The sequence below is a fragment of the Perognathus longimembris genome, chromosome 22, assembly GCF_023159225.1.
Source record: "Perognathus longimembris pacificus isolate PPM17 chromosome 22, ASM2315922v1, whole genome shotgun sequence".
Taxonomy (NCBI): domain Eukaryota; kingdom Metazoa; phylum Chordata; class Mammalia; order Rodentia; family Heteromyidae; genus Perognathus; species Perognathus longimembris.
The window spans coordinates 10,347,968-10,373,306 of record NC_063182.1 but is presented as its reverse complement, the minus strand read 5'-3'; the positions used below and the strand labels follow the sequence as shown (position 1 = coordinate 10,373,306).

Sequence of the window (25,339 nt, the reverse complement as noted above, 5' to 3'; positions counted from 1 at the left end):
TTGAATGTTCATTGCTCCTGTTTATGTCCATGCTTCACATTCAGGTGGTGATGGCAGTTGCTCAGCTGTACTGGCACATATCACCAAAGTCAGAAGCTGGCATTATTGCGAAATCACTAGTGCGCTTACTTCGTAGCAATAGGTAAGTCATGGTTTTATGTATGTTTTTCTTTTATATTCTTTCAGGAATATTCGAACAAATGTAAACATGTCTTTTATTTTATGTCTACCTCTTGAATATATTTTATTGGTATTTAATATGATGATCATAAGAGCCTTTATAAATTTATCTCAATCTTAATGACAGATATTAAAGACTTTAATCTCAGGTTCAAGGTTAAAATATTTTGTAGAATACTGTGTAAGTCATCACCATGTGCCGTGTGTGTGTGTGTGTGTGTGTGTGTCAGTCCTGGGCTTGAACTCAGGGACTGGGTACTGTTTCTGAGTTTCTTTTGTTCAAGGCTAGCACTCTAGCACTTGAGCCATAGCACTACTTCTGGCTTTTTCTATATATGTGGTGCTGAGGAATCGAACCCAGGGCTTTATTGCATGCTAGGCAAACACTCTACCACTAAGCCACATTCCTAGCCCTGTGCTTGGATTTTTTTATAGTCTAGAAACTAAGTTATATAGTTTATAGCAGAATTACTATTATTTACAGAGTTGGAATATTTAATTTTTATAGTGTGGGCTAATTTTAAAATAATTTTAAAAGAGACCTGTATTTTATTTGTTACTCATTTAACATAACTATAGAATGTAAAATTCTTTAGTTTCCTATAGTTAACTATAGTTTGTATATTAAGATAGGTAGATGGATGGATGGATGGATGGATGGATAGATGGGCAGATAGAGCTTGTCTTCTCTTTTAAAATTTTATCTCCTTATAATTCAGCAGTTCAGGTCAACAATTTAAAAACACTTATGTTAAGTCCTCATGTATATAATATGGTTTGAATTCAGTGCCTCAGGCTTGCTAGGCAGGCACTATACCACTTTGAGCCATAGCTCCATCCCTAATTTCAAACCTAACATCAGATTTTTTTGTTGTGCTGCCTGTCTAAGCATATTGTAACACTTAGAACTTCTTAATAATAATAAGGAAAAAAATTAATACCTTTGAGCCAGATGCTGATAACTCATGCTTGTAATCATAACTACTTAGGAGGCTAAGATCTGAGCATTGCTGTTCAAAGAAGGTGCAGGAAAGTCTGTGAGACTCTTTTATCTCCAATTAACCATCCAAAGGCCAGAGATGAAGCTGTGGCTCAAGTGGTAGAATGCTAGCTTTTAAGCAAAAAAATCTGAGACAAAGCTCAAGCCCTGCATTCAAGTTCTAGTATTAGTTGTGTGCACACATGCACACATGCACATAGACACACACGGTATACCTTTGTTTCATTTATTTAGTTGACCTTGAGTATTTTATAATATGTACTTCATTTGAGTTAACTTTTTGAATGCATACCTTTACAAATCTGGCTAGCAAAAAGGTATGTTTTGTCTTTAACTACAACTTAATCCTCAACTTTACCTTTTGACTGGCTTTGCCATCCTTACTAAGCAAGTGAGCTTAGTATACTTAGAACCCTTCCTGTGTGTTCCTCTTCTCCCTCTCTATACCTAGCCATTCCTTTCTTTTGCCAGGTTAATAATTTTTTAAAAGGCTGGTTCAAAGAATAATGTAAAGTTGTAAAATGAATTTTTCACATGCAGTCTTATATCAGGTTTAGTTCATTTCTAGATATTTGAATTTGAAAAGAACATGACTGAGTTTTCAACCTAGCTTTTATTCTGAGACATGATTGAGTGGCATTTAAATTTTAAAATTGGAATTTATGTTGATTGTGTCATCAAGTTTAGTTCATTAATCCTAAGCATATCTTTCTTGTATGTGTTTAAAGAACCTACAACATTGGCTTTGTATTCTTTGACTATGGTACTATAAAATTGATTTTAACTCTTTCTAATGACAGAAATTTTTTTTTTTTTTTTTTTTTTGTCATTTGTGGGGCTTGAACTCAGGGCCTGGGCACTGTCCCTGGGCTTTTGCGCTCAAAGCTAAGGCTCTACCACTTTGAGCCACAGTACCACTTCTAGATTTCTGGTGGATAATTGGAGGTAACAGTCTCATACTTTTCTACTTTGAACCATGATCCTCAGATCTCAGTCTCCTGATTGGCTAGGATTACAGGCGTGATCTACCAGTGCCTGGCTAGAAAATCTATTTTTAAAAGAAGGCATAAGTACCCAAGAGTCAGTAAAACCTTTGAATACTATAAGAGTTTTCTTTACTATGAAACTTACTGCTTATTCCATTTTTGTTATTGTTCTATTTATTCAAAGATGCTTCATTGGAAAATATACCCAGTGAAAATTATCTTTTAATTCTAGGGAAGTGCAATATATTGTTCTACAAAATATAGCAACAATGTCAATTCAAAGAAAGGTATGTACATTGTAAATACATAATTAAAGAAGCAAATGACCACATTAGTATTATAAATGTATTTACATATTCTTATTATCCTAGGGTATGTTTGAGCCTTATCTGAAGAGTTTCTATGTTAGGTCAACTGATCCAACTATGATCAAGACACTAAAGGTATGGTATGTTTTCATTTCCCTCATACTCTTTTTAGTACTTGTATTCTCTGAAGAGATTGCTGTAGCTTGTGGGTGGCATCTGCACAGTTGGACCTTGCTTTCTGTACACATTTAAGGATATGCCTTCTTTTTTTTTTTTAGGATATGCTTTCAAATCTGTATTATTATGTGTTCATTTCTGTATTATATCCAGATGATAGAAAGTTAAGACATGCTAAATACACCTTGAATAACTTGCAGCCATACTAAAGAAAACAAGTGTGTAAATAGATGAATCTTAATCCTGTGTGCTTAAATGATAATAGAGATTTTAGTGCAGTGATAAATACAAAGTTAGGCTAGCTGTCTGGGAAATTGGGGAAATGATATTTTAGTGGATCTTAGAATATCTTTTTGTGATTTTTTGTTTGTTTGTTTATTTACTTGGTTGTGGCTAGTAGGGGGATTTGGGAGTTATAAAGGATTACAGTGAGATAAAAGCAGGAGCTTTTTTGTTGTTTGTTTTTTTTTCTCCAGTGCAGGTAGAACATGGTCTTATAGTAATCCACAATGGCCTTTCTTGGATTTGTGATTTTCCTGCCTTCTGAATTTTCAGATTATAGGCCGGTGCTACCATTTTGAAAGCAGTTTTGCTAACACAATGTATTATGAGAGAGTATTATTAGAGAATGATAACTGGTATAGAGTGCAGTTAGGAATGTAAAGCCAAAATGATGAAAACAGTGTGACATTTAGACAGAAAAGTAAAATAGAATGAAATCCTAGAAACTCAGCTTTTAATGTGAGCATACTCTATATATAGTGTACTATATGAGACATAAATTGATGAGAAAAAAATAGTATTCACTAAATACTGAAACAAAATGTTATTCACATAAAAACTAGGTTTATAAGAAAATTTAAGACACAAATTGGAGGTATTTTTATTTTAAAAGAATCTGGTTTTGTAATCATGAAAACTTTCAAGTTCGTGAAAATCAAAAGATGGATTGAAGAACTTTTTCACATGGAAGGAAATGCCTAAATACTATATATGATATTGAGTTAGTCCTTTTATTATGCATTATTGAGACAGGTACTGTAAGACCTGTCCTTATAAGAAACACACATAGAAGTATTTGGGGCATAATATATCACTAGATGGGCAACTCTAGTCCCAAGTGGGTTAGAGAAATGGAAATTTGCTGTACTATATCTGAAACTTTTTTTATGTTTAGATGTTTTAAAAATATTGTTCAAAAGGTTGACATATTTTTATCAAAATGAAAATTCAAACTGTAATCTGAGAGAAAATATTCCTAGTATGTACATCTAAATAAATGACTTATATACAATACTATGTAAAATCTTTGTGCAATCTATGCCTTTTAGATGTAACATTTAGATCATTTAAGGTATTTCTTTATATGAATATATTTATGTCTACAACATTATTTTTCTGTTTGTGCTATCCTGTCCCCCATTGGTGCCAACATTTAGATTAGTCAAACATTTTTATGTGTAAAAACAAATAGGTTTAGCATATTTGTTGGAGATTAATACCTACAAATGCAGAGAGAGAATTAAAATGTCTGTTTGGGAAGGTGGGATGTAGAAGAACAAATCAAGAGAAGTTAATTGGTATCTGAAAAACAGAAGTATTACATGGAAGGCAAATTGTTTTCCAACTTTATTAATAAAAATTAAAAGTCATACTAATTTAAATGGTTTAGGTTAATTAGATATAAATTATAAAGTTGGGACAAACAATTAGTGAAGATGTAGGGTTCTCTTTTTCCTAATTATTTTCTAACAACTGTGTAATTATCTAGCCTCTATTTGTAGACACAAGGAGACAGACTAAATTCACCTGAAGCATATATACTTTACCACATTTGTGACAGAGGGATAAAAAAGACAAATTAACTTTTAATTAAATGCCTAGCCTTTATTAAATTCATCTTTTTATTTTTGTTTTAAAATGTTTGTTTTCTCTTATTTCTACTATAGCTTGAAATTTTAACAAACTTGGCAAATGAAGCCAACATATCTACTCTTCTTCGAGAATTTCAGGTTTGTATAGGCCGGTAACTAAAGCTTGTACTATATATCAACTTTAAATTAAATACATATCTTCCCTCAATCTTATTATTATTTCTATAATAATTATGTAAATAAAACAGTGATTTGGAATGGGTAGCAAACAAAATTTTATAAAACTAAAATAATAAACTACATATATAATTGAAAAGAGTTGGTATTCTATTTCCTTTTATGTTTTATAAAATTTGAAAGTCTGTTCTGCATCTTAATTGAAAAATTTGTTGTTCAGGACTTGAATTTGAACTCAGGTTCTTTTGCTTGCTCAACTTCCTTGCTTAACTGCTGTCTGCCAGACCTCCAGCCTGGCCTTTTGCTTGTCATTTTGACAGTGAAGTTTTGAAGATTTTTCTGCCATGGCTGACTTCTACTTACATCTTTCAGATTTCAGCCTCTTGATTAGTTAGGCAAGCATGAGACACGGGTGCCTAGCTTCTTTAGTTAATTTTGTTGTGTTTTTACAGTCTATGTAATATGAGATGCTTTCTTGCTGAATTTCACCAAAAAGTAATATTCAGAAATCATTACTCAATAATCATCATAATATCCATGAAACATAGATATTATGCTCTTTATTTATAGAAGGATTAGCTTTGAAGCCTTAGTGGTAAAGCACACTGTAATAGAAAGCATTTTAGCTGTGTGAATTTCAAATTGCTCCAGTCATTTTCTCTTTAAAATTTTTTAGTATCTCTGATACTAAAGGAGTTTTAGTTCAACATGTCATCAGCAATTTTCTAAAAAAAAAAAAAACCAAACACACACACACACACACACACACACACACACACACACACACACTACAAACTAATCCTGGTGGTGTTTTTTTTGTGGGGAGAGAAGGGGGTAATTGCTGGTACTGGGTACTGAACTGCACGTGCTTGCTTGGCCTTTTTACTCACAGATGTTGCTCTACCACTTGAGCCATGTCTCCAGTTCTGTCTTTTCATTGGTTAATTGGTGATAAGAGACTCCAGGATTTTTCTGCCTGGGATAGCTTAGAACCTCAGTTCTCAGATTATAGTCTCTGGAATCAGGATTTCTTTCTCTCTCTCTCTTTTTTTTAACCAGCTCTCAACTTTTGTAAAATTTCCATAGCCATATTAATTGTTTTTAGCTCTATGGATACTGTATTTATCTTTAGCTCAGAGATCTTGTATTTTTCAGCAGTAACAGAATATCATATTATGTTTGTCGTTGTTTGGTCATTTACTAGTTTACTTGGCTTTCGTGCTACATGTGTTACTAGGAAACTCACTGATAAAAATTGGGATTTCTTAGAAGACCCACTCTTTTATATACTAGAAAATATTGTATCAGAGGTTCTTACCCAAGACTCATATACTTATAGGTCATTATTTGTTAATAGCACATTGGTTCTTTTCTTCCTTTCCTCACAATTTTTAGATTTACTGTGTCTTCAGAAGTGACCCTTTTTTCATAGACTGACAGATCCTTCTGGTTTAATGAACTGAAACCTCTAAAGAAAGAGTTCTTGTCTTTTTCAACCTTGCTCTTGTACCAAATACTGTCTTTGGATGACTGCTCCCCACTATCTGTTTTGAACTTTCAAAACCGCTGTGGTGAATGACACTGGTGTTAAAATATGTCTCTTCTATAGAAAAGGCACATTCTTTACATAAAAAGAGAAACACTGAATTAAGTCATCAGCTGTTCCTCTTGTGTTCATGCAAAGTCCTCTTGTGTTATGTATTTTGGAATTTTTATGTAGTGACACAGCTATTTAAAATAGGCTTTTTGCTTCACTTGATAGTGTTAATATGTAAACTAATGAGTATATATATGTTTTTAGACCTATGTGAAAAGCCAGGATAAACAATTTGCAGCAGCCACTATTCAGACTATAGGCAGATGTGCAACCAACATCGCAGAAGTCACAGACACCTGTCTCAATGGCTTGGTCTGTCTATTGTCCAACAGGGATGGTAAGTTCATAGCTCCATTTCATTTTCAAATTCTGGTTTGACTATTCTTATTTTAATTTTATATTGTAATCTTTTCCATTATAATTTAGTTTTTCCTATATATCAGTAGCATAGAATATTTGAAATATATGTCATCCATATATTTATTTTGATTTTGATCAATAATATCTATCTTCTTAGGTCACATTTTAAGTAACTTAAAAACATATTTTTTGTTTCCTGCTTATTTTTATTTTCTGTATGTAACTTTTTGTGATCAGATATTCTTAAATTCACATAAATGTATATCAGAACAAACTAGGTAATTAAACAGTATTTATCTTGCTTCAACTAAGAACATATTTTAACAATAGTTACCAGTACCATATATCTAGCTATCTATCTATATATCTCTATATATCTATCATACATATATAAACCATAAACAAGAGGTAGCAGCCACTTCTAGAAACTGTTTTTCCTCAAGGTTTCCTGTGTGCTAGGCACCTGAAATACTGTAGAAAAGTGTTTTGTGTGGGGTCTGGGAATATGGTCTAATGGTAAAGTGCTCACCTCGTATACATGAAGCCCTGGTTTCTATTCCTCAGCACCACATATATAGAAAAAAGCCGGAAGTGGCGCTGTGGCTCAAGTGGTAGAGTGCTAGCCTTGAGCAAAAAGAAGGCAGGGACAGTGCTCAGGCCCTGAGTCCACGCCCCAGGACTGGCAACAAAAACAAAACGTGTTTTGTGTGTTTTCCTCATCTCCCTGTTGCTATTTGAGTTGTTTTGCTTGACCAGGAATGGTGCTAGTGAGACTGCGGTGGGAGGGAAGCAGCCACCCTCTATTTTCTGTCCCCACTTGTGCTCCTGTATGATCAGGCTGGAGACAACAAAAAGATATGTAATGAGAGCAAAAAATTATCCAATATATAGATTTCTTTCGAATTTCCTTTTCTTCATCTTTCTTGCCTTTCCTCTGCAAAATACGCTCTGTTTTTTGTTACTAGTTTTTGCTTCAGTAAACTCTCCTATTGCAGTCTTGGCAAGAAACAAAAACCCAAGCAAACAGAAATCTCCTCTAAAAAGAGTAGAGAGCAAAAGAGTTGACCCCTCAAAAAAAAAAAACCCCAAAACCCTACTTTACTATTTAATCATCTCCATTGTATGTACCCTTTCATCAAAATTTCTATTCTCTTGCCTTTTAATGACATGTAAGTCATGCATAATATTGATTCACCTGCAGAGGGTGCTAAAAGCAGGCAAATGACTTTATAACACAGGAAACAGGCTAAATAAAAACATGTTAGTGTGCATTTTTTTCTTCTAGAAATTCTCTTAATACTTTTATATTCAAGATTAAGTATAAGTCATCAATTTGGAATGGTTTCATGTTTAAGTCAAACAATTATCTAAGTGTTCTGAGAAACTGGATATGTAATACCTAACAAACTATGTAGTCTAGTTTTCATATTATCTATTCAGTGGTACAATGTCAGCTGTTTCTGTGGCTAGGGCTTGAGACACAGAAATAACTAGGGTCATTTGGAGGAAAAAGCAAAAACAAGTTAACTTTTTGCCTTTAATTTATTTATAAATCTTTTATTCTCATTTTATATTGCTTAAGATTCTTTATAGGCGAAACATAAACTTCTGTATAAAATCATTAAAACTATTTCTAGAATCTTAAGTAGTTATGTCTAGATAATCTTAAATGTCATGTCCACATTACAGCCATGCATGAGCAGCCATGAAATAAAAGACTAAAATTTAATTATCTTTGTACTACATTTTGAAAAATAACTTTTTTTTTGGCCAATCCTGGGGCTTGACATCAGGATCTGAGCACTGCCTCTGGCTTCCTTTTTGCTCAAGGCTAACATTCTACCACTTGAGCCACAGTACCACACCGGCTTTTTCTGATTATGTGGTACTGTCAGCTTTTTCTGATTATGTGGTACTGAGGAATCGAACTCAGGGCTTCATGGATGCAAGGCAAGCACTCTACTGCTAAGCCATATTCCCAGTGCTGAAGAAAACCTTTTTTTACTGAAATAGTTCTTTATTACCTATACCATGGTTAGATTGTTTTTCCCACATGTAGATATTTGTAGAAAACTCTTAACAAGTTGGAATGAAATTTATTCTCAAATAACATTGATTTATTTTTTTGAACATATATTTATAACATTGCACCTATAAACTCAAGATTTTATGGTGGAAAGAACATATGGTATTAACATTTCACATAAATGCCAGCCAGAATTATCAAGGAGATAATTTTGTTTATTTATGACTGGGGATGGGGGAAGGGAAGTTTAATTTAGGACCTGTGCCTTTGGTGTATTGGGCAAATGCTTTACCCTATCCCTTGTTTTTCTGAGACAGAATTTTGCTATGAATTCTAGGATGCCTTGACTGCCCAAGTGCTGGGATTAGAGGCATGTGTCATCACATTCAGCAAGGACATAAATTAAACAAAAAAATTTTTTTTTTGCCCTGTACAAGGTAACTAGAGAAAATAGGTGTCATCCACATATTTATTTTTATTTTGAACAATAACATCCCTTTTGTCTCTCTTTCTAAAAGGTGACACTTTTAAGTAACTTGAAAAACACATTTTTTGTTTCCTGCTTGTGAGTTTTTCTTGATTAAATAAAATACACTCCTTGGGAAGACCATTCCAAAACATTGAAAATTTACTTGCAGGCACAAAGCACCAAAAGTGAGCTAGAATACTGGTCCTACTTTGAGCTTTTCTCTATTTTCTTTTCTGTGTTTTTTTTTTTTTCCTGATGTTAAAGAAAGAACAAATATACTTATGCCCTAGATATTTTTGTTTGTTTGTTTGTTTTGTTGCTGATACTGATGCTTGACTACATAACCTTGGAGCTTTTCTGCTCACCGCTGACAAAGATATTTCAGCTAGACCTCTACTTCCAGCATTTTTGCTGATTAATTAAAGAGTCTAGGGGATTTTCTGCTCAGGTTGGCTTCAAACCATGATTCTCAGATCTCTGTGTCCTGAGCTCAACTATGCTATTTAAAGCAGTAATTTTGTTCCTGCTTTGTCACACATTATTTTCATTATTTTTGTTGACTTTGTCCTAAAAGAACGTTCCTAAGCAGACTTAAAGCTTGCTCTAAACAATATTTTTACTGTTTTTGTTACTGGTTTTGGTGGTGCTGGGGTTTGAATGGAAGGCATTGTGATTATTAGGGAAATGCTCTACTACTTGAGACATTTTTGCTTTAATTTTCAGATTTAATTCTCAGATAGGATTTTGGTACTTTTGTCGAGGACTGACTCCAAGCCATGATCTTTCTACTTGTGCCTCTTGCATAGCTGGGTTTACAGGCTTGTTTCCCCAGGTCTGGCTTGTTTGTTGAGAATGAATCTTGATAACTTTTTGCTTCTAGCTATAATTATAAGTATGAACCACTGAGCCTACCGAACTTTTAATCACTTTAATCTCTCTTTAAGATTAATTTGATAAACAAATTTCCTTAGGGTCTTTAGTAGAAGTAATTCACATTTCACTTGACTTAGTATAATTTAATTGCTGAAAGTAATTTCTTTTAGGTAACTATTAACATAATTTGTTTGAGTAACCTTATTGCCATCCACTGCAAACTAAAAGGATTGGAATGGAAGACTATTTTTAAATTTTATTTTGTTTTTGTAATTCAATAAGTATTTAGTGTGGCCTGGAATAGATTAATAAGATAACTAGTTTTAGAGTTTCTGCCTTTCTGTAGTTCACAGTCTAAAGGAAGCTGCTGATAATAGAAGTTCCCTGTAGTCTTTTCATATACTGCACTTACTCTTTGACAGCCATTGGCTCACATATAGAATCAGACTGCCTGGTTTTAAATGTTAAAGTTCTCTTGAGTAATTTCTCAGTGTACATGTGTTCAACATTTTTCATTTGCAAAATGAGGCTAAATAGTAGGCTTAGCTTTTGTAGTTAGGACCATTAAGTTTTGTTTCCGTCAAGGAAGAAACTAGGAATTGTCCAGACATAGAATCATTTTGTGCTCCTAGTGGAATAACGCCACTGTGCTCAGCTCCTTGAAAACCTGTAGGTATCATAAAGAGTGAATTTACCTGAAGGGAATGAGAAGGGATTGATGGTGAGAAGAGTACTGCTTCCCTTGAAGATACTCAAATCCTAATGCTCATGATTATATTACATAGCAGAAGAGACTTTGCAAATGTGATTAAGTCCTGGAGATAGGGAGATTCTTTTGTTAGGACAGAATAATTGAATTTTATAAGGAAGAAAAGAGAAGATGTCAAAAGCAGGATCAGAATGATTAATTGCTGGTTTTGAACCAAAGAAAGTGGGCAGCCTTTGGCAGTTGGAAAAGGCAAGGTAAGTACATTCATGCTTGTAGTTTTTTACTTAGTCTTATAAGACATGCAGAATGTTTGTTGACTTAAGTTTGGCCTATATTGGGACAAGTCTAGTTATATTGCACATATTTTAAAATAAATAATCTCTTTTCTTTTTCAGAAATAGTTGTTGCTGAAAGTGTGGTTGTTATAAAGAAATTACTGCAAATGCAACCTGCACAGCATGGTGAAATAATTAAACATATGGCTAAACTCTTGGACAGTATCACTGTGAGTATCCATGAAGTATCCATGTTGCGTCCCAATAAGTTTTGCTTAGTCAATTATAGTTTTCTTAAAGTAAATGTTCATCCTGAAGTCTACCTGGATTCAAGTATTGTTCCTAAGATTTCCTACTGTTAAAGAAGGAATTACACATCTAAAAGAGGGAAGGAGAGAATGAAGTTTGTAGTGTTGAATTGGAATTAGAGCATTGTGTGTTCCATGGTTTTTACATGTGAATAACTAGATGTTATCTAAGTGCATACATGTGCACATCTAAATTTGAGTAGATGGAAATAGCACATGTAATTCCAGTTCTGTCCTTTGAAAGGTCCTAGAAACAATATCCCTATTACTAATGACCATACTTAGTGTTCAGGTCTTGTTTTATTATTGAGAAAATAATTTCATGTCACGAAATTTACCTTTTTTAAGTGTATTATTCAGAGAGTTTCAGAATGTTTAGGGTGGCAAAATCATCACCATGATATAACTGTAAATATTCCCATCCTTAAAAAAAGAAACAATACTTAGCCCCATCTCTCTCATTCTCTTTTTACTCTATTCCTTGGAAACCACTAATCGACTTTCTCGGTTTTTGAATTTTCCAATTCTGGGAATTTTATATGAATAGAGGTGGCTTTTTTTATATATGAATAGAATGATATGTGGCTTTTCAGTTTAGGCTTCTTTCAGTTAACATGCTTTTAAGGTTCATGTGTACTACTTGTTTCTTTTCTGATAGATCTTGGTTTTTAAATACCGTATACTACTTAAATGGACTGGAACGTTTTAGAATAATGGTTGGTTTTAGAGGTAGTGTACAAAAGAGCATTGTGAACCTAGAACATTGTTTTAGAACATATAAAGCAAGAAAGCATGCGCAGAATGGTAGAGCCTGCATCAAAGGCCACAAAATCTAGATTACAAGAACAAGGGGCTCCCACTGGCCAATTTTAATAACAAAATAAATGATAGTAAAATGATTTTAACCTGTTGCATAGTATGTAAACTTTTGAGTCCCACTGTAATGGATGGGTGGATAAATGGATGGAAGGATAGCAGAGGAAGGGAAGCTCTGTCTTATAATTCAAAAACATCTAGTAAGGCTAGAGGAATGAAGAAGTTAAAATATCAATATCTGCCAGCCATCAAAATGATAATGGATTCAAGTAAGAATTATTGGCAAATGCTAAACATGAGTTTATATATATTTATATATTCAGAATATATCTCTATAAGGTATTTCTTAGTTTCAGAGACTTAAAATAGTGACTTCCAATGAAGAAATTTGATAGACATTACTTTAACCAGATGAACCTGGTTAATGCTTACCAGTATTAGAATCATGTAGATGATTTGATATACTAAAAATTGAATGACTTGAATATAATCATTGAGAGTTATGAGACAAATCTATATTAGAGCCTAGTGTATTCTGCAGTGTAACAGAATGTACTTTTAAAACAATGTCAGCGTTGTAAATTGCAGTGAAAAATAAACTGAAGGGACATGACAATACAACATATGATTTTAAATTTTTTTTAATTGTCAAAGCAATATACAGAGGGGTTACAGTTATATAAGTAAGGCAGTGAGTACATTTCTTATCAAACTTTTTACCTCCTCCTTCATTTTTCTTCCACCTTCCCTAGTTCCCCTATGATTTGAATTTTTTTTTTTTTTTTTTTTTGGCCAGTCCTGGGCCTTGGACTCCGGGCCTGAGCACTGTCCCTGGCTTCTTCCCGCTCAAGGCTAGCACTCTGCCACTTGAGCCACAGCGCCGCTTCTGGCCGTTTTCTGTATATGTGGTGCTGGGGAATCGAACCTAGGGCCTCGTGTATCCAAGGCAGGCACTCATGCCACTAGGCTATATCCCCAGCCCTGAATTTTTTTTAATAAAGGGTCATACACAACACACACACAGGGATAGTTGTCAGAATCTCAAAATATGTAAATTAAACAATATTGGTTCAACATTTAATTCCCTGTTTCTAGACTTGTCTACTGTGGCTGTATAAGAGCATTTCTTTTCTTCTTTTTTCCTGCACTGATTGCCATGTTTGGGGCATAAGGGAATGCCTACAACTTTTATCATTTGAGAAAACATAATGTAGGTAAATACCCTAATAGGTAGCTAGTGTAAATGCAGGAAAATGGCCTCATGTGAGAATCTGAGTGTTGTGTTACACTGGTGCATGTAGTGTCGTGGGACATTAGCTGGATCATGATAATGCTACCTGTTAGTTATATCCTATTTCATACTCTTCTTTAAAACTAAAGTTTTTTGACGGTACATGGAAATTTTTATTTCCTTATCTCATTCATCTAACCATTCAGTTTGATTTTTGACCTACCTACATTCAACTCTTTCCTTTAAAGTTGCTATTTCCTACTTATTAAATCCAATGGATAATTTTCTGATCCTATCTTTCTTGTTCTTGTTTTGTCCCTGTCTTATCAATCATCAGATTTCAGAAGAATATTGAGACATTATTTAACTACTTCCTACATAAATGATATAGCTCCTAGTAAGACTCACTTCTCTAACAACTAATGACTGAACACAGAGAATTCTAAATGGGAAAGACAGATTACAGCTACATTTGCAAACAAGTTTATGTATCAATTTCCACACATGATTATATTTCAACAATAAGCAGCCTTACAAAAGTGCGAAATTACAACTCTTTTTTTTTTTTTTGGCCTGTCCTGGGCCTTGGACTCGGCCTGAGCACTGTCCCTGGCTTCTCTTTGCTCAAGGCTAGCACTCTGCCACTTGAGCCACAGCGCTACTTCTGGCCATTTCCTATATATGTGGTGCTGGGGAATTGAGCCCAGGGCTTCATGTATACAAGTCAAGCACTCTTGCCACTAGGCCATATTCCCAGCCAAACTTACACCTCTTGATAAGTATTGTAAGGCAAATTTAATAACTAAATTAAAAATGTGAAATAATTTTAGGAACACAGAACAGGAAGTGATGGAGATTAGAAGAATATTAAAAGACTCATATGAGAAGAAGAGAGTGGAGGGGATAAAATTAGAATAGTCAGATGAAAGTAGATTGTCTGCTATGAAAACTAGGTTTTGATAGAGGAAAATGTTAATCACTTTTTTCATTTATTTAAACCAGTAATAGTGGAGAAGTATGTGATTATAAGAAAATAGGAATGTGGAGTGCTATACCCCTAAATTTTGGGGGTAAAGTTTAATTAAAATTTATGTTAGTAAACTTGTTCTGGTCCTGTTAAAAGAGAAGAGACAATTATAACTATTAAGACTTTAGTTATAGCAGCTTGTAAGTAAAATTTGTGGCAGTATTTGAGGGCTATGCCAGATAGACTTTACAATTTCTGGAAGAAAAATTTGTCCTATTTGAAAATATTCTTACTTTAAGTTAAAGTATAACCACTTATGTGGTTAACTCAATCCACTACTTTCTTATATCGCATATATATATATATATATATATATATATCTACATGATTCTCATACTGGTAAGCATTAACCAGGTTCATCGGTTAAAGTAATGTCTATCAAATTTCTTCATTGAAAGTCACTATTTTAAGTCTCTGAAACTAAGAAATACCTTATAGAGATATATTCTGAATATATAAATATACATATATATATCGAACGGTGTGTGTATTGTGTATGTGTTTGTGTAAAAATAGCAATGTGATGGGAATCAGAGATAAATGAGAAAAAGAAAAGCATATATATATATTTCCTACTATGAATATGAATGGATTGAGTTCTTTCATTAAAAGATCTATTTTAAAATTGGAATGAAAACAAAAGCTAACTACAGGCCATTTATAATCAAAATACCTTAATCAAGGAAAGGTTGAAAATAAGAAGGCAAAGAGAAATATTAAGTAAATTTGAAAAAGAAAGTGGAAGAATTAATTAAATGCATTTAAGTAGATAAAAAGTAACATTATAAGTGATATATTGCCAGTTTCCAAAGAAACTAAGAAGTCCAAACCTGTTTGCAAAAAAAAAAAAAAGGGCAATTGAATAAATATGTAGAGGAAAAAAACCTATTCAGAATGTAAGGTGAAATTGATTAAATATAGTTATTGTGGAAGACTTTGATATGCTGTTCTAATATTAGGTATTCATAGAAGATACAAGGAAGCATACAGAGAAAGTAATGGAAAAAAAACTTGATTTAGTAAATGCAGCTAAAACCTTCTCTGCTTAATAGGTAAGAGCCACTTTTAGAAGCATATCCATTAAATGCTTTCAAAAAATCAAATAGAAAATATTTTATTCTAAATTATGTACTACATGAATAAAGTTATAAAGTTATTTTTAAAGTAAAGAGATCAAAATACAGCACGTATTGTTTACCCTTAACAAATCAGAGGGAATGATGAACCAACATAAGAACATATAAAAGGAAAGAAACTTGATTTTGTAAGATAGAATTAACAAATACATGTCATACCCAGCCCTTTAGAAAGATAATAAAATATAATAACCTTCCTGATAATAAGACAGAGGGGAAGCAAAAGCAGACAAATCTGGAATCTAATAATAGGAAAGATTAAAATAAGTACAAGGAAGCTACATGTTATTCTATTACACATATCTAAACTTTCGGAAAATAAAAGGGTGATGATGAGTTGTTGCTAATCATGATTCAGATATAGGAAGCTGAGGTGCCTGAAGCAAGAAGCATAACAATATGTTGTGTAGAACTAAGAATGATCAAAAATTAAACGCACAAATTGCTACCAAAAAAAAAAAATGGGGCTCAAATGTGGCTTAGCGGTAGAGTGCTTGCCTAGCTTGTACGAGTGCTTGTCTAGCATGCATGAAACCCTGGGTTCAAGTCCTCAGCACTACAGAAACAGAAAAGGCCAGAAGTGGTGTTGTGGCTCAAGAGGTAGAGTGCTAAAGAAGTCAGGGACAGTGCTTAGGCCCTGTGTCCAAGCCCCAGCACTGGCAACAACAGCAAAGAAAAGATAGTGAGGATGTAACAGGAAAGAATGGTAATTAAATCCATAGAATTTTGCTATCCTAGTCACAAGAGCTGATCACATAAGAACAATATTTTCATTTCAAAAAACAGGGCTTTATTAATCTGACCAAGCACATGAACACTGTTAACTATGAGCAAGTGACTTCTAAATTTGTGAGATATGTAACAGGAGCCTTCATGAGATCTTTGTGAATCTCTTTGCTGTTTAATCTTTAGACCCAGAGGTAATGTCTTAAACTGCAGAAGTTTCAGGAAAATCCAATATGGTCATTGTAAAAAAAAAAAATCCATTATAGAAGGGATGCATAGGTATAGAAAGAGATGAGGTATGGTTGTGAAAAACAGGCAAGATAAAAAAAAAAATTAAGATAACAACAAAAAAAAAAAAAACAGGCAAGAGGGTAGCCTGAAAAATCTGGCTGCTGAGGAGACCAGGAGCCACTGAGTAGTGTGGTAGAATAGGACACCAAAACCATCCTTGTGTTGAGTAAGTAAGCCCATTGAGATAATATTATTTGCACCCATGACATAAATCGTCGATGTGGAGCCAGGTCTTCTTGACCTGCTGGTTGGCTTTCCAGTTTACATGGTCGCGTGGTCTCTGGCCAGTGGTCTGGTGTAAATTCTAGATTGACTTTCTGGGGTAGTCCTAGCTCTACCACTGATAAGCTGAGGTGTGATCAGGTGTCCTAACCTCTTTGTTAATCTAGTGTCCTTATATATCACACAGGGTTGAGGGAAGAACCACGTTAGAGCTTTTGTGATGTTTGAGAAATTTGACATGATTCTTAAAAAAAAACAAAAAACTGCCTGGCAAATTAGACATGGTCAATTGATGTTATCTATGTAATATTTTAGATCATACAACATAGATTTTCATCATATTCAAGACTTTATTTACCTGCAGTAGTTAACTTATATATTGTGTTTGTGACTATGTAATCTTTTGGTGTGTCCTTCATTAGTAGTAAATACTGCTTTTTGTAATAGTTTTTTGAGAATAAAAGTCATACATTCCAAGGATTGCTTAGCAGATTTCACATAATGTTTAATGAGACAGGTGGAGATTTCATATTATAAAAGAAAAATTGGAAGATGTTATTGTATAAGTCTACTGAGTAATACTAAAGTGGCACTTTACTCCTGGCCCAGGTGCTTCAGTGAACACCTGCCGTTTTACACATTCCCTCTCCATGCCCTGCCATCCTAATACAAATGAGGCTTCATTTTTAATGCATACTGAGTCCAGACACACATGGGATCTTAGATCTGGTTTGCTGTTGGTTTGCAATTTGTTTACTGATTTTGCCTTTGACAAATTTAAATAAATAAAATTGATGTTTGTGGAATGTTTACTTCAGACTTGCACCAGGTAGGGGGCTGTTGTTGAAACACAATAGCTTTTAAATTGAGCTTCTTACAGAATATGTAAAATCATTCTCAATGCCTTTCTATAACGGCTGTGGTGGGCTACGCATTATTATTTGTTTTTGCAGGCAAGTTAATGGGTTAAAATGGCAGTGGAAACTGCCTTCTAGTAGGTTTGAAAAGTGCACTTAACCACTTGCTCCAGGCATTTAGAATAAAGAATCAGGCAAAGTCATTTATAATCCAGTTTGTCTCTGAGAATATTGAAAAGAAGAGGTTCATAATAAAAGTATTATGTGTATGACTGTGTGTATGTGTATGCGTGCCCACACACACGTGTCTGCATGTATATTATTAGTCTGGTTCTGAGTTCACTGTTTCTATTTATTCTGTACTTGAAAAAAAAAACACAGAAAATACGAGAGACTTAATTTTATTATTTGCAATGTTTTCACTTCGAATCTTTTAAAGTACCAATCATATCTTCACAGTATCAGTGGTATACACATGAGAATTCTGTTAATTGAGAGAGGGAGAACAGGAATCAGAAAAAATCTTAGAATTCTAACTCTTGGGGAAAAAGAAGGAAACATTGGTTCTGCTAGTGTCCTAAGGTTTTTAAAAAATAAAATACTGTTACCAAGAATTTGACGCAGCATTTATATTTTTGTTTGTGGAGAATCTTTCTGGTTTTTTAAAATGAATGTTTACTTTGGAATTTATTAACTTAGTTATAGAAAATTCCAAATATTATCCTCCCTACACTACCACCAGTTTAAGATTTTCATTGTGATCACTGATTTACTGCTTTTAATTCTTCCAAGAAGTTGTATTTTAAATGTGTGCAATCAAAATGCTTAGAGTATTCAAGTATTGTTATCTTGATCTTAATATATTCAAACATGTGAACAAAAAATTTAAAAACCTATTTCACTTTGGTATTAGCTATTTTGCAAATGAGACCAGAAAGTGTGTTACCAGAAGAAAATTACTTAAATGGGATAATAGATTGTTTTATGAAGTAGAATTTTAATTTTTATACTGGTAATATGTAATAAAATTTAAGAAAAATAAATCTAGCATAACTGAAATATGAAGTTGCTCATATATTCTTATTTAGAAGTACCTTTCATTGTGGCAGGCAACTCGAATTGCCCCATACTGGAAAATTTAATGTACCACTCAATTACTATTCTTTAGCCCAATTTAAAATAATAGATTGGGAGTAAGGTCTTAATGCAGTGTAACCTTTTGAACATTAGAAATAACCTCTTTTCTCCCAGAAATGAGTAATACAGCAAAGGTATTAGTTTTATCATACTGCACGAATAGATTTGTAATACCACTTAGACCTTCTTTTCCGTTATAAGTAAACTGGGTTTTCCTGTCTGTGTTTGTTTAAAGATGATGCTGTTTTTATTTTGGGAAATATATACTTTTTAAATAGCAAAGAGATTTTGATGACTTTATTCTGATTCTGGTAAGAGATTCAACGTAAGCGGTCAATATTATTGTTATAGGATGGGTATATCAGGACAATTTGAGATAGTAAATATTGTGATAAAAGTATAACCATGGAAAGGTTTGTATTCTCACTTTCTTTTGTAGTCATAGTACGGCTAGCTTTGCAACTGTACAGAAACCATTAAAAGTTTGAGAAATTGTAAAAAAGATTTCATAAAAAGTGTTGTCTTCTGTTGCTATCACTTAATGATAGCCATCAGCTTTTTTATTTATTATACAACAAATTTTCTATGGTAGGTGAAAATGTTCACAGAAACTAATTTACATACCCTCTCAAATTCCTTTTGGAATAGGGAGGATACAAATAAGCAAATAGTAATAAAAGTAATTTGCATAGTCTGAAATGTTGGTCTTAATGGTTCTGATGGAAGGTTTCCAATTTGTAGCAAAGCAATGATTGTTAAGAAAACAAATTATATTGAAATGTACTTTATTTTATAAATATAATGCCAAAGTGCAGTGTTGGACAAATTTATCCTTATTTATTTTGTTGACTGAATAATACACAGGGATTCACAATTTTTAAAGCAGATCTTGATCTATGAGTTTGATATATTTCTAGAGCTGTAGATGCCCATACTAGAAGATAATAGTGGGTTTGTAGTCATAGTCTTTAATGACTCAGTTTCTTTTTCCATATTATCCATGGGTTCTCAGAATGGAGTTTGTAAACCACTTGTCCTAAGAATCATCAGTGATGCTTTTTTTGTTGTTGTTGTTTTTTCCCCCTTCTTTTTGGGTCTTGCTAGTCTCTTTGCTGGCAAATCCTTTCCTTTCATATTTTTACCTGGATGTCTGCATGGTTTTCTGGCAAAGTCTAATTTACTCTAACACCAGTCCTTGGCTCAACTGTGACAATTGTGTTTGTTTTTAAACTAATAAATTGTTCTGAGAAGATTTACCATTTTACACGAAGCTAGTAATACTTTTGGGTTATATTGTGTTCCCTTTGCCTCTGCCTCTGGGTTGTGGGATTATAGGCAGGACACCTCATATCCAAAGCTCCAATATCTTGAAATGTGTTATAGAATGTACTACATAAAGACAAAAATAAATTATTTGAATTACATTAAATTAAGATATAATCAAATGGGTAAATACTCAGAAAAAAGATTTGTCCTTCAAAAAGTGCCTACAAGTTAATAAGAAAAACAAGTAATCACATTTTAATGATTTTCTTTCTCTGTTTGTGTTTTTGTGACAAAATTCCTTCAAATAACCATCTCAGTGGAAATTATTATTTTTGCTCATGTTTTCAGACATTTCAATCCATAGTCCTAGGCTCTATTGGTTCTGGGCCTGTGGTGAGGCGGAACTTTTTCAGCCTGGGGAGCATGTTAGCAGGATTCTGTTTACCTTATGACAGAGGGGAAACAGAGTACCAGGAAACTATTGGGGACCAGGGGAGACCTTCAAAAGCATAACCCCCAGCGACCCACTTCCAGAAGATTCCAGAACTACCCAAAATTGTGCCACTAATTGGGGACCAAGTATTAAGCATATGAGTTTGTAGGAAACATTTCATATTCAAACTATGACCCTTCTAAAGCATTGCCTTTCTCATTATAGTAATAATTTCTGTTAACTAGGTCTTCTTTGTCAGCTGGGAAAAATAGTTTTCCTAAGATTCAGTAAAAAAGAAAAGAAAAGAAAAGGCCCAGTGATGGTGGCTAACATCCCTATCTACTCAGGAGGCTAAGATCTCAGGATCAAGGTTTGAAACAAGTTTGGGCAGACAAATCTGTGAGATTCTTATTTCCAGTTACCCAGCAAAAAGCCAAAAGTGAAGGCATAGCTCAAATGGTATAACATCTGCCTTGAGTAAAAGAGTCAGTAAGAGCATGAGGCTTGAGTTCATGTCCTGTATTAGCACTCAGCAAACAATATATTTATGTTGAAAATGTAAACATCAACTACTGTTGTTGTTGTTGTTGTTGTTATTTCAATCCTGGGGCTTGAACTCCTGGTCCGGGTATTGTCCCTGAGCTTTTTTGCTTCACAATAACACTCTACCAGTTGAGGTACAGAACCACTTCCAGCCTTTTGTAAAAGGCGAAAGATTTAGATGATCTGAAGAGAAACCAGAGTATGCACTTCCAGCCTTTTGGTAGTTAATCAGAGAAGATTCTCATGGACCAGGTGCTGGTTACTCATGCCTGTAAATCCTAGCTACTCAAGAGGCTGAGATCTGAGGATCAGAGTTCGAAGCCAGCCTGGGTAGAAAAGTCCATAAGACCTTTATGTTCAATAAACTACTCAGAAAAAAGCCTGTAGTGGTGCTGTGGCTCAAGTGGTAGAGTAATAATAGCCTTGAGCACAAAGAAGCTCAAGGACCAGGCCCAAGAGTTCAAGCCCTAGGCCCCAAAGGGAGGGAGGGAGGGAGGGTAAGAGGGTGGGTAGGGAAGGAAAAGAAAGGGAGAGAGGGAGGGAGGGAGGGAGGGAAGGAGGGAAAGAAGGGGAAAGGAAACAAGGAAGGAAGGAAGGCAGTGATGTTTTTTTTAATACATGCATTCCTGGGGCTCAACACAAAATTAACCTAGAAAAAAATTTTAGATGACATTGAGGCTTGAGCTCCATTGTTGTAGTAAAACAGGAGTCAGCAAACCTTTTCTATAATTTGTTAGGTAATCAGTATTTTTGGATTAAGGCCCTATTTTCATTGTAACAACTCACTTTTACCATCATAGCACAAATGCAGTGATAGATAATACAAAAGTAATCTGGTCAGCCAGATTTGACCCATTACCTATATTTATTATTTAATAATTTAAGAAAAATCAATGAATATAAGAGCACTTCCTAGATGTACATTTAACAAATTAATAGATGTAAAATTTTGGTAATAGTAAGCCATTTCTTTGTTAATGTTAGAGTATGATTATCCATTTCTAATTATGTAATCCATTTCTAATAGGTTCCTGTGGCTAGAGCAAGTATTCTTTGGCTGATTGGAGAAAACTGTGAACGAGTTCCTAAAATTGCCCCTGATGTTTTGAGAAAGATGGCTAAAAGTTTCACCAGTGAAGATGATCTGGTAAAGCTGCAGATTTTAAATCTGGGAGCAAAGCTATATTTAACGAACTCCAAACAGGTAAGAGGTTAAATTCTTCGACAACCTAGTTAATATATGCTTTCCCTTTTACCGTGATCAAATCCCTGAGGTACATTCATGCATTATCCCGTGCATTTAACAATTACTAGTCCTGGTTTATTTTAGGTGCTACATTAGAAGGTATTAATGCAAAAAGATGAGTTACTAGTCTAATAAGGGGAAAAATACTTTAAAAAAATGAAATGCATTGAGATTTAATGGAATTCCAGAAGTCTAGAGGGCTGAAACTAAAAAAGACATATCAGAGAACGTTTCATAAGGGATAAAATACTTAACTAAAGACTCATAAGGAATGTGTGCTGTACAGCACAGTGAAAGAAGGAAACAAAGGATCAGAACCATGAAACAGCTTGAAAGATTTTAGGAAACTTACAGATGAGTCCAGAAAGCTAAATGCCATCTGTGTTTGTTTCAGCCCCATATTATTATGTTAACACCTAGCCATCTAGTTATAATTCTGGTATTAGGAAGTGGGCCATTTGACATTTATGTTGAGAGTGAACCCCTCTGAACGGACTTAGTACCATTGTAAGCGAGACCCCTGAGTGCTAGCTTGCCCCTTCTAATATCTTAAGACACAATCAGAAGGCACCATTTATAATCTAGAACACTGGCTTTCACCAGACAGCCAATCTACAAGTGTTTGATCTTGGATTTCCCAGCCTTTATAACTATGAGGTAGAAATTCCTTTTTTAAAAAAAATTATTTATTTTTTTATTAATTGAACATAAATTTTTTACAAGGTGTTGTGCAAAGAGGGTGCAGTTACATAGTAGGGCAGTGTGTACATTTCTTGTGATATCTTACGACCTGTTTTTCCATCCCTTGTCTAGGTCAGGTAGACACATATGCAATATATATCAAGAACATATACAGTGTTCACAGACTTGGTCTCTACTGTCTCTCCATCTCCCTTTGTTAACAGTCATGTATCAGGGAGATCATGCCCCTTTGTTTTCTGTGTTCTAGGCTTGTCTCACTCAACATTATTTGTTCGAGTTCTGACCATTTCCCTGCGAATAACAATATTTCACCATTCCTAATCGCTATGTAGTATTCCATTGTGTATAAATACCATATTTTTTGGATCCATTCGTCTGTGGAGAGGCATCTGGGTTGTTTCCATATTTTGGCTATTGTGAATTGTGCCGCGATAAACATGGAAGTACAAATGTCTTTTTGATATCTTAGGTTTTGCTGTTTAGGATAGATGCCTAGGAGTGGTATGGCTGGGTCATAGGGTAGGTCTATATTGAGCTTTTTGAGAAACCTCCATACTGTTCTCCAAAGTGGTTGTACTAATTTGCACTCCCACCAACAATGGAGAAGGGTTCCTCTTTCCCCACAGCCCCTCCAGCATTTGTTGTTTCCTGAGTTCAGAGTATAGGCCATTCTAACTGGGGTGAGGTGGTATCTCAGGGTTGTTTTTATTTGCATTTCCTTTACTAGCAGGGATGTTGAGCATAGAAATTCCTTTTGATAGGTTTCCTAGTATAGTGTTTTGTTATTGGTGTTTAAATGGGTTAAACCAGTGGAGGACTTAGAGTGGTTTATATAGAACTTTGTCTTGTAGGTGGAAGGGAAACTTTAAAACATCTATAGTGAGATAATCTTCAGTTTAAAACATTTATATAAATCTATTAAGTAACTAGTGGTAAGAAGTGTCATTTTCTTCTGTATGTGTTAAAGAGGAACTTTTTCATTCTTTTTCCAGCATTTCAGTTGTTGTTTTTCATGGATAGAAGACTTAATTTGTAAGATTGGAAGATACTGAAATATGTTTCCCTGATTTAGATTTTATCTTTTACATGTTGTCATATTTTTAAAAAAGATTAATCATTTTAGTTCTTTTCTTTCAAAGAATTAGTTAATTAATTAGCTCTCTAATTATAGATGGGATGACAGAGTGCATACCACCATGCACAGATATTGATTGATGGGGGCGGGAGAGGCTTACAAACTTTGTCTAGGCTATCCTCAAACCATGTTTTTATTGATCTCTGCCTCCCAAATAACTAGACTTATAGGCATATTTCTTTGTACTTTGAACTTAAAAACTGAGCAAAAGAAAGGATATCAGTGTTTACTGTTGAGTTTAATGCTTATTAATTAACTAAAACATTAGCCTAGAACTCTCTCTGTTCACTAAATCTCTGTGGTTTGATAAAAGTCAATATAAACTTAGAATATTATGATATTATGTTTAGTTTGGCTAAATAAAGTGCACATCTAACTTATGGTTTCCTGTGAAATAATACCAAAATAATGTGTTAATCTATACTGCATAAAACTAAAGGTCCTGTCCTTGATCCTTTTCTTTGTTGATACCCTTTTTTGGTGGAAGGCAGTACTGGGTTTGAATTGAGGGCCCTGTACTTGCTAGGCAAGTGCTTTTTTACTTGAGTCACACCAATAAAGGAATGTAATGGTCTTTGTTTAGAAATTGTAGGGTGAGTTCAATTTTTTTTTCTCCTTTGTTGGTCGTGGGATTTGAACTCTGGGCCTGGGCACTGTCCCTGAGCTCTTCAGCTCACAACTAGTGTTCCACCACTTTGAGCCACAGCATCAATTCCAGTTTTCTGGTGGTTAATTGGAGATAAGAATCTCTTGGACTTTATTACCTAGGCTGGCTTTGAACCGTGATCCTCAGATCTCAGTCTCCTGAGTAGCTAGGATTACAATTGCAAGCCACCAGCACCAGGCCTAATATTCTTTTATCTACTAACTCTGAAGACAAAATAGTTTTCACTCTGATTTAAAATTTTTTAAATTTTGTTTTAAAGGTGATGTACAGGGGATTGCAGTTACATAAGTCCTTTAATGAGTACATTCTTCTTTAACAGTATCACCTCTTCCCTCATTTTTCTGTTTTCCCCCGCTGACCTTTCTCTCCCACAAGTTGTATAGTTCATTTACAACTTAGTGTCTAGAGTCACTGCTGAATTAGTTCACCCTTTGTCCCACCATTTCTGTGCTTCCTCTTATCCTCTCCAAATCAGATACAACACAAAAGGTATAGAAATAAAAAACAGCAAAAACACAGTGGTAAAAACAGGAAAAGAACCACAAAAAGTAGAATAAAAAAACTCTTGTTTTCATTTCTTGGAGT

The 25,339-nt window shown here is 34.2% G+C and overlaps 1 protein-coding gene across 1 annotated transcript in view; it reads left to right on the top strand.

Annotated features, from left to right (window-relative positions):
- Ap3b1 (adaptor related protein complex 3 subunit beta 1) overlaps nucleotides 1-25,339 on the top strand; it is a 205,786-nt gene that overhangs the window by 80,153 nt on the left and 100,294 nt on the right. The window contains exons 9-15 of the mRNA XM_048331505.1: nucleotides 45-142; nucleotides 2,399-2,453; nucleotides 2,538-2,609; nucleotides 4,601-4,663; nucleotides 6,504-6,636; nucleotides 11,132-11,241; nucleotides 22,032-22,208. Coding sequence (XP_048187462.1) covers nucleotides 45-142; nucleotides 2,399-2,453; nucleotides 2,538-2,609; nucleotides 4,601-4,663; nucleotides 6,504-6,636; nucleotides 11,132-11,241; nucleotides 22,032-22,208 — 708 coding nt within the window. The remainder of the gene's footprint in view (nucleotides 1-44; nucleotides 143-2,398; nucleotides 2,454-2,537; nucleotides 2,610-4,600; nucleotides 4,664-6,503; nucleotides 6,637-11,131; nucleotides 11,242-22,031; nucleotides 22,209-25,339) is intronic.